Genomic DNA, 10,281 nt, shown 5'->3' with positions numbered 1-10,281 from the left:
GGATTATGGCTATGCAAGAAGAATTAAATCAATTTGAGAGAAGTAAAGTATGGACATTAGTTGAAAGGCCTAGTAATAAATCTATTGTAGGTACTAGATGGGTATTTAGGAATAAGCTTGATGAGAGTGGTAATATAGTGAGAAACAAGGCTAGACTTGTTGCTCAAGGGTATACTCAAGAAAAGGGCATAGACTATGATGAAACATATGCTCCCGTAGCTAGGATGGAAGCAATTAGAATGTTATTAGCATTTGCACGTTTTCATGAATTTAAATGATATCAAATGGATGTTAAAAGTGCAGTTTTTAAATGGTTTTATAAAGGAAGAAGTGTATGTGGAACAACCTCCAGGTTTTGAAGATTCAAAATTTCCAGATCATGTTCTTAAATTGATAAAAGCGCTTTATGGTTTAAAACAAGCTCCTAGAGCTTGGTATGAAAGATTGTCAACTTTTTTAATTGAAAAAGGTTTTTCAAAATGGAAGGTTGACACTACATTGTTTTTAAAGCACAAAGGTAAAGATTTATTAGTAGTTCAAATTTATGTTGATGATATAATATTTGGTTCTACTAATGATGTTCTTTGCCAATAATTTTCTAAGCTAATGCAAAGTGAATTCGAAATGAGCATGATGGGGGAGCTCTCATTTTTCTTGGGACTCCAAATCAACAAAAGAAAAGATGGCATCTTCATCAATCAAGCTAAATACGTCAAAGACATGCTTAAGAAGTTTGGACTGGAAAATGGCAAACCTCATGACACTCCAATGAGCCGTTCAACAAAGCTTGACTTAGATGAAGGAGGTAAATGTGTAGATGTTAAATTATATAGGTCAATGATTGGATCTCTACTTTGGGACTCCAACTCAACAAAAGAAAGATGGCATCTTCATCAATCAAGCTAAATACGTCAAAGACATGATTGCTTTGGACTGGAAAATGGCAAACCTCATGACACTCCAATGAGCGTTCAACAAAGCTTGACTTAGATGAAGGAGGTAAATGTGTAGATGTTAAATTATATAGGTCAATGATTGGATCTCTACTTTATCTAACTGCAAATAGACAGATATTATGTTAGTGTTTGCTTATGTGCTAGATTCAATCATGCCCTAAGGAATCACATTTAATAGATGTTAAGAGAATCTTTAGATACTTTAAGGACACTCCTAGTTTAGGACTTTGGTATCTAGAGACTCTGGCTTTAGCTTGCATGCTTTTTCTGATACGAATTATGGAGGATGCAAATTAGATAGGAAAAGCACCTCCGGTACTTGCCAATTCCTTGGAAATATGCGATTTCTTGGTTTTCAAATAAACAAATTTGTGTTGCATTATCTACCACTGAAGCCGAATACATTTCAGCTGGTAGTTGTTGTGCACAAGTTTTATGGATGAAACAACAACTTTTTGATTATGGAATTGAAGTTAGTACCATTCATATCAATTGTGACAATACTAGTGCTATTTGTCTCACTAAAAATCCCATCCAACACTCTAGAACTAAGCACATTGAAATAAGACATCACTTCATTAGAGACCATGTCACTAAGGAATATGTAGTTCTAGAATTTGTTGATACTTTGCACCTATTAGCGGATATCTTTACAAAACCTTAGAAAAGGAAAGATTTTGGACACTTAGGAGAGAATTAGGTTTGACCAACCTATCTTCACTAAGTGTTTAAAATAATTTTAGCACTTTTAAGACTAAATGAAAAATGCTAATTTTTTATTGCATTCATTGCTATTAGTTGGGGGGAGTTTATGATTCTTGATGAAAAATTAATTTTATGTTCAAATATTTAAAGAATAATTTGATTGTTCGAACATGATTAATTTTCAATATATGAGTTGCCAATACCACTAGAGAAAATTAATTTAGCATTTTGTGTGTTTAAAATTGGATTTTAGCATTTTGGTACAGAGAGAATCGATACCCCCATGAGGGAACCGACTCCCCCTTTGAAGGGGAACTGATTCCCCCCACAGGGGAATCGATACCCCCTGGGGTTCTGGATTTTAACACAGGTAGAACCCTTAAACCTCAAACCCTATTCTTCTCTCATTCACGCCGTTTCTCCTCTTCTACTCTCTTCCTATCTATTTTACCTCAAATCAACGATTTTAATCGAAATTCACTTCAAACATCATCTTCTAAACCTGTTAGCATCATTAAAATCGTGCAAACAACATCAAAATCCACTCAATCTCATCTTTCAAGGTAAAATTTTCTAAACTCTCTATTTCATTGATTTTGAACATAGGACTAGTTTTAATTAGTTCTAGGTAGAAATAGTGATCAGACATTGATTGTTTAGTAATTAGAAACTATATATTACAACTAATTTAATCAAAAACACAAGAATTTTCCAAAATATTTGAAATTTTCGAAATAATAAAAAAAAATTATTTTTCAAATTATTGTATTTTTATTGAATTATGTTGTTATTATGAAACTATGCATATATTATTTTTCAAAATCTTATTTTTCAATAGTTTTCAAAAACTTTGCCCATTAGGATTGAATTAGAGAACCTTGAAATATTGAGGACTCAATTGAGTTTTGGGATTGATTGAATTGCATACATGTGTTTTCTAAATTGCAGGTTATCCATTCTATTCCGATTTCCTAAACCATGTCCAATCCTAAACGTGCTAGGTCATCATCTAGTCGCTCACACCGTCAACCAAATCCACCTCCAAATCCTCCTCCTATTTCTGAAATTCCAATTCCTAATCCTAATCCAGTTGATCCCAATATAACGATCCAAAACTCGTACTTCAATCATCCTGGTCCTAGAAATCATCGTTTTTGGTATTATCAATATTTCGACTCGTACAAAATTAGAGAATAATGTATCCCTTCTCGTCAAGCTATGTTAGATATTAATTTTAAATATCTTTCTCTTTTACAAGAGTGAAAATTTGATAAACTCTTTGAGCTTGAACCCATTGTCTACCATCAACTTGTTCGTATCTTCTATTCTAATGCAGTTTGTGATAAAAACCGAACTGAAATCGAAACCATAGGAGTTTGTTCCTACCTCCTAGGAAAATTCTTATATTGACTCGGCTTACATAGCCAATGCATTCGGATTAGATAATGATGGTATTTCAATTGAAAAACAAATCTTAGGATCTCGTTATAAAAGAAGGGATAGTACAAGTTTCTTAGACCTTCATGAACGTTTTCTTCATCTAATGATTTCTTGGTGGTTTCGACCATCCGGAGGTCGTTATTCTACTCTTAGAGCCTTGGATCTTTGGTGGTTATATTGTTTCAAAAACAATATTAAAATAAACCTACCTCAGATCATTTTTGTTAAAATTGTTGAAACCATAAATTTGTTCCTAACAAGAAACTCTGTTCATCTCTAGTTTACGGTTGCATTTTGAGTAATCTATTTTCTAAAGTCGGGCTTAGAGTAGGTCTAGATGCCTCATTTCCTCTAAAGAAACAAATTATCTTCTTTCTTTAACGAGAGCGGAATGGATAAAGGATAAGGAAACCAGTGAATGGGTTCGATCGTCAGAAAATACTCTGGGAGCTAGTTCTTCACGAGCTCAACCAGAAGCTGACGACGATCCCGAGCTTCAACAATTAATGCGAGACATCGATGAAGCCGAAGATGAGCCTGAACAGCCTGAGGAGCATCCCGAGGAGCAAGCACAACAAACGCATCAAATGCCTCCATATTTTCAATCTTTTATGGAGACATTCGATTTTCGATATGCTACTATGGATTCGTGTTTTACTTCTATAGAGTCTCATTTATCCACAATGAGAGCTCAATAATTAGAAATCCTCCGAGAGATACGCACAAACAACGCTTCGATGAATGAACGTATTGATGCACTCTCACACGAGATGGCCGCTATGCGAGCTCGTTTCCTCCTCCCGATCCTAATGTTTAATTCTGTGTTTAGATTTAGAACTTTGAACTAAAAGATTATTGTTTCAACATTTTGAATATTTTAGATTGTTTGATTTTGTGGATTGTTAGACTTTAGATTTATTTGGATGTTTGAACTTATATATTGTGTAGTTAAATTTATTCATTATCGCATCATTTACATCATGTTAGATATATGACCAATTTTGCCATGTCACATTAATTATGAATATTAATTATGAAACTAATGGCTGACGTGTAACCCCCTAGACACGGCCTATGCGTTTCGACTAAGTCTAGTGGATCACATTATGATTATTAAAGACATTTTCCGAAATCGTTATTCTATCAATATAAAATCACATTATAAATAACATGAAATTATAAACAAATTATACTATCAAAATCCAACTCGTAAATATAGTACCAATAAATAATAATTTAATTTAAAACATGTCTTCAAATTCAAAATCACAATAAACCGAGCAGTAATAGCAAAAGAGTCATCATTATAAAATCCGATATTTAAAATAAGGTCCATGTCACCAAAATAAAGTCAACTTGCAAGATAAAAACATTACAATCTGATTTACATCAATAGATATGTTGATCCTCCAAGTGCTCGAACCGAGGTATCTAACCAACAGTATCTGAAAGGGGGGAAACATTTTCAAAAGGTGAGCTAGGCTCAGTGTGTCCCAACATTTCCATAAAATGTCAATAGGTACAAATCATAGTCCAGTAATCTCACAAATTCGTAAAAGAGTTTAACTTTTGAAAATCATAGTTTAAACCCTTTTCTGGTACACCATCAGTAGTTCCCAAAATTATTTTCCATATAGCTTACTTTATGCACATAGCAAAAAGAAAGCTGACTTAAGGATAGGCTCTGAAGCTTGTATCCTTAAGCCCAAGTCAATAAGTCCATATAGCTTACCCAAAGCACACAGCAAAGGAAAGCCGACCTAATGAAACATCTTGGGGCCCTCAAGAGTCACATTAGGCCCATTTAGCTTGATCAGAGCTATTCCATCGTAATTCAATTCCAAAATTCAATTGCACCGTGACATAAATTCCATAAATCCAAAAACATGGTAATCATATACCATTTCAAAACAAAAATTAGATAGCAGCCATATTCCATAAATTGTCACATTAAATTGGTGTATCCATAAAACAATAACCAATGAATTCGGTGTACCACATATTAAAACCAATAAAACAGTTCAGTAATAAGTAGGGAACACACCTCGACAATAGGTTCAAATAGCAAATCTACTGATTGCTGGTTTCACCACGCTCTGCTACAGTTTTCGAACGCGTGAATAATGGCACACGTGGTTTAACTGATCTAGAAGAGCTGGGTCGAGTTTTCGAACGATCCAGAGAGTCTCTTGTACCTTCAAACAATAATAATCTATCAGTCCCAAATCCTATTTAATTGTTCAAAACTAGACTTCTTAAGTATATAAGCATTTTTTCGAGTTTGACTATCCATTTGGGGTATTTCGAGTCTGAATTTGGCCAAACAAATTGCGGAATCGGAATCAGGACGTCGAAAAACATAAAGTATGACTTTTCGAAAATTCAGATTCTTGGTCAAAGTCAAAGTCAACTCCTTTGACCGTCGATTTGGAGTCATTCGGGTTCGAATTTGACAAAACGGACAGTGGAAACGGATTTGGCACGTCAAAAACTATCAGGATAGGTATACTCAGAAAAGATTAACGGTCATTTAATGCTCGGTCAAAGCCATTTTAAGTTTTGGTTAAAGAAAGTCAACGGTCAACGGTCCGGTTTATTTTATTAATAACTCTTTTGACATGACATTTTTATAATATATAATTAAAAATAAGATGAATTTATTAAAAATTAGAATGATTAAATTAACAATAATTTAAAAATAATTAAATTTAAAATAAAATCAAATTTCGATGAAATAAGAATATATTTAAGTGATGAATGATACAATTTACTCATAAAATAAGTCACTCCTTCAAAAAAATTAAACGGTGAAATACTAAAACAAAATATTGAGTGAACACTTTTTTATTAATTTGACATTCTCGTGATTTGATGCGTATATAGTTTAAAAAAGGTCGAATTCAAAGAACTAGACAGTAGTGGTGGTGTTCATTTTTCAGTTTTAACTAAATTAATCGATCGAACTAAATTAATTTGATTAATTCAGTTAACCACTTAATTAATTCGATTAATTCGATCGACTACCAAATTAATTCGATCGATCACCGAATTAATTCGATCGAAGAACGTTTAATAATTTTTTTAGAATTTGATTAACGGTTAATTCGATTCAAAATCTATTAACTAACCGAATTAACCTAAATTAAATTTTAAATATATTACATAGAACATATGTTTTCAACCCATACTATTTAAAATCTAATTAATAATTTAAGATCCAATAAATTTTAAACATAAATCAATATTAATTAAATAAAAAATCTATATAAATTTTTTATTTTAGAATTATATATTATTTAAATTAATTACAATTTTTATATAATTTGAAATATTTTAAAAAATTTCAATTAATTTGAAAAATTAATCGAATAAACTGAAATTTATTTAATTTAGTTAATATTTTTAAATAAAAGTTAGTTCAATTATCGATTAAAAAAATTCAATTAATGATAATTCGATTCAATTGACCACCATTTTAACCGAATGAACACCCATACATAATAGTATTTAAAAAGTAAATTAAATGATTTAGTAACAGTTAATTAAAGCTTAATTCGTCAAACATGGACGATCTTATATATAAAATAATCTAAAAAATTCAACCAAAAGATGAAATTAATTATAGTTATTGGTTTTTCTTCAAATCGACGACGACGACGCTGACATTATCGGTGCTATGTCTGGCCAAGGCCAACTTGGTTAACAAAATGGAGGCATCCCAACACGCCTTGTCGGAACTCTCGGCTCCGCCGCCACCGCGCACTGCCGCATCACCATCCGGAGTCATCGGTGGCGACGCATGCTTTTGAACGCGTAAACACATACGCGCCACCCCGCAAGCTGTCTCGTTCGTCACCGCGTCCCATAATCCGTCGCTTCCTAATATTAAACATTCATCTTCGCTGGTTCTCTCCGTTATCGTCACCTCCGGCTCCGGTATGACGAACGGTTTCAAGTAATTATCACCTGATAATTAAATACAGAACAAGATTAGATTAAAAATAAAATTAAAAGGAAATTACTTGACTAATTATTAATTAACTTTTTTTCAAAATTACCAATTGCTCTAGACATGGCTAATACACCAAGAACTCGAGGGCCATCCCAGTAAATAACTCGGCCGCCGGCTTCTTCGATTCGGAGCAGTTCGTCGGGTCGATCCGGCTGTGATAATTGAAAAGATCAAAGAATAAATTTATGATTGATTTATGTTTTTCTTTTTAAATTTAATGTTTTAAGCTTAAATTTTAAAAAAAAAATACCTTGTGATCGTCGGAGAGGGGTTGAACGGTGCCGTTTCGGCACAAGACGGCGCGGGAATCACCGCAGTTGGCAACGATGATCTTATCCGGCGTAACTACAGCTACGACGGCGGTGGATCCGACGGTGTCGCACTGTGGAGTTTGGAGTTCGCATCGGCAGTTCGAATTCTCTTCGGCGACAACCGTCGATTTTTGAACTTCCTTATCCATCTTAGCAAAGCTTCGCTCCATCGTTAGCTTCCAGTCCACCGTCATTCCTCCGCCGCAAGCTTCGATTTCTTCTTTAACTATCTCATGAAACCGATCTCTACACTTCATCGCCACCTAAGAAGATAACAGAAATCCATTATAAGTAAAACTAGATTCAAATTTTATTACGTATAGTTTCAAGTCAGAAAGAGATTCGTTTTGCTCAGTACATGAGAGCAGCCATGGCCGTCGAACACGCCGAAAAAGTGAATATCCGACAAGATTTCAGCCTCAGAACTCTGCTTACAAAACGACGGATGAATCGATACGGCGTCTTCCATATCCCGCCGCCTTCCACAAACAGAAGTCGAACCGAACTTCGTCGGCTCCGTTCCGTTCTCTAAACCTACAGTTCCATTACAATTTAAACCTCCATTAATTTCATGATCTCCGTTAAGCTCGTTATCATCCGAGTTTTCAATCGCGTTACTACACTCACGAGGAGAAGCCGGAAGTACGAGACTGACATCCAGCTTCTGCCGTTTTCTACCTTTTTCCGACGCCGAAGTTTCAAAGGCGTCGTAGACTAATTTAAACGGAAGAATGTCCATTCTCCGGCGACGGGAAGATTTCGAGGTTTGCTCAACGGCGGCGGCGGCCGATTCACTATCGGCAACAACTCCACAGCAAACTCCGGCCATTTCAGAGATTTTCTTTTGCAGTAAAGAACAAATTTCGTTTCAAAATCAAGAGATTTTTCTCTTTTTAAAGATTTGAATTGGAAATGAAAGGACCCATGAAAATGGCGGAGAACAGAGATTTTGTAGTGAGAGATTCGGAGAACTCTAATATCCACCTGGGGGCCACAATCGGAGTACTGGCAGCCTGCCCGTCACCGTTCGGGCAGGATGGACCCGACACGTACAGTTGGTGTGATGTCGATTTAGTGAATATAGAGAAGCCGATCCTCCGCCGTCAGCTTAATCAGATCCGTTCAAATAGTGACACGTGCTGGTGGCTTTTGTAAAGGTGGGAGTGGGATAATGTGAACCAATGATTGGCAGACACGAGTGGTTGAAGGACCTTACTTTACTGACACGCATGTGGTTCTGTGGGATGACCCCTCTTTGCTTCTCTGTTTATAGCTTATTTATTTTTTAATAAATTTATAAGGTTAAATTACCAATTTGGTAATTAAACTATACTCTCTTTTATATTTCACTAACTATACTTTATAATTTTTTAATTTTTTCACTAAACTTAATACATTAGTTTTTTTTATTCCCTAAGTCATTTTCTTACTAAAAACATTATAAATGTGTATTTATACATATGCTTAATGGCTCCATTTTGGTTAAAATTTTATTTTATAAGAAGACACAGTTTTAACGGTGAGAAAATGAAAATTTTTAACGTTTAGTGAGTAAAATATGATAAAGTGTGAAGTTTAGTGATGAAATTTGTACTATACTTAATTTATAAAACAAAATAGGGTTTTTAATATATAATCACGTGGCGAGATCGTGGTACATATTCTTTTGCTCGATTTACCTCTCCACGCGCTTTACCCGTAATTTGAAATCCTAGGTTTAGTACATGTACATGTGTAGATCATATTTAAATATATTTTGATTATTTATTTGTTTATTTGTATGTTGCAATTATGATCATAATTAGATTAAGATGTTGATTGTAATTGTAAAACTATGTTTTTACTTGTTGATGGAATAGTTTATCTCATGTCATGTCCTTCTACTTAGGGATGGACATGAGACTCGAACTCGATGTGTTCCGATCTGATCGGATCAGGTTATTTAAAACTATTCGGGTTCTATTCGAGTCTGATTGGGCTTTTTAAATATGATGTTTGAGTATGTTCGAGTTTATGGTGAAAAATACTCGACCCGAAAAAAAATTATAATTTTACCTTATATATTCAAGAATAATTACAATAATACCCCTCTATATATTATTTTTTTCAATTAAATAATTGTTTTATTGAATACAAATAATACTTTTTTTATTATTTCGGTCGGATTTTTAAGTTATATATTAGGTCGGGTTCGGATCGGGTGAAATCTTGTTCTGGTCGGGTCTCGGGTGGAGGATTCATTGATCTCGGGTCGGGTCAGGTGGACCAAAAAACCAACCCGACCCGACCCATGTCCATCCCTAATTCTATTAATTTGATTTGAAGTGTATTGTAAAGAGTTCGAGAAAAAATAATAATTTGTCTTGGTTAAAGAGTTTTATATAAACAAATGGTTTTGGTGTCATACCTACAATCACGATGACTACTCATTTACCAATAGAATAATGAGAAAATAACCTCAATGACAAAAAATACCTTATAATATACGATTTTAACCAACTTTTTTTGGATTTGCCAAAATGACCAACTAAATCGCAATGCGATCGATAATTCGCAACACGATCTCCGGTATCGCAAATCAGTTTCTAGATTCGCAACGCGATTCTGACTATCGCATTGTGATTTTCCAAATTCGCGTTGCGATTTTCCGACTATCGCAATGCGAATATGTAAATCACAATGCGATTATGACTATCGCAATGCGAATCTAACTATCGTAACGCGATTCTGACTGTCGCAGCACTGAATTTCAAATTCGCAACAGGTTTTAGTTTCGCAACACAAATGTTTTGGGTATATAACTACGCAGCAGAAGCAACTCATAACCTAAATCCCTAAATCGCAACTCATTCCATCT

General features: G+C 34.4%; 1 protein-coding gene across 1 annotated transcript; it reads right to left on the bottom strand.

Moving 5' to 3' along the window:
• Positions 1–6,713: 6,713 nt before the first annotated feature.
• Positions 6,714–8,268, bottom strand: LOC120176469 (protein phosphatase 2C 37-like). The gene is made up of 4 exons (XM_039182897.1): positions 7,783–8,268; positions 7,364–7,687; positions 7,160–7,265; positions 6,714–7,067 (listed from the first exon to the last, which is right to left on the bottom strand). The coding sequence occupies exons 1-4, from the start codon at positions 8,251–8,253 to the stop codon at positions 6,727–6,729; spliced, it is 1,242 nt and encodes a 413-aa protein (XP_039038828.1). The 5' UTR covers positions 8,254–8,268; the 3' UTR covers positions 6,714–6,726.
• Between the last annotated feature and the right edge of the window lie 2,013 nt (positions 8,269–10,281).

The sequence above is a fragment of the Hibiscus syriacus genome, unplaced genomic scaffold (genome assembly GCF_006381635.1).
Source record: "Hibiscus syriacus cultivar Baekdansim isolate YM2019G1 unplaced genomic scaffold, ASM638163v2 tig00112249_pilon, whole genome shotgun sequence".
NCBI classification, from domain to species: domain Eukaryota; kingdom Viridiplantae; phylum Streptophyta; class Magnoliopsida; order Malvales; family Malvaceae; genus Hibiscus; species Hibiscus syriacus.
The sequence above is the reverse complement of the archived record's forward strand: the minus strand, read 5'-3'. Positions and strand labels throughout refer to the sequence as shown.

Bases quoted from the DNA above. Each gene is read 5' to 3' on its own strand.
- LOC120176469 (XM_039182897.1), bottom strand. From the start codon at position 8,253: ATGGCCGGAGTTTGCTGTGGAGTTGTTGCCGATAGTGAATCGGCCGCC. The intron at 7,688-7,782 runs GTACTGAGCAAA...TTATCTTCTTAG, and splicing joins ACGGCCATGGCTGCTCTCAT to GTGGCGATGAAGTGTAGAGA. The intron at 7,266-7,363 runs GTATTTTTTTTT...CAATTATCACAG, and splicing joins CCCTCTCCGACGATCACAAG to CCGGATCGACCCGACGAACT.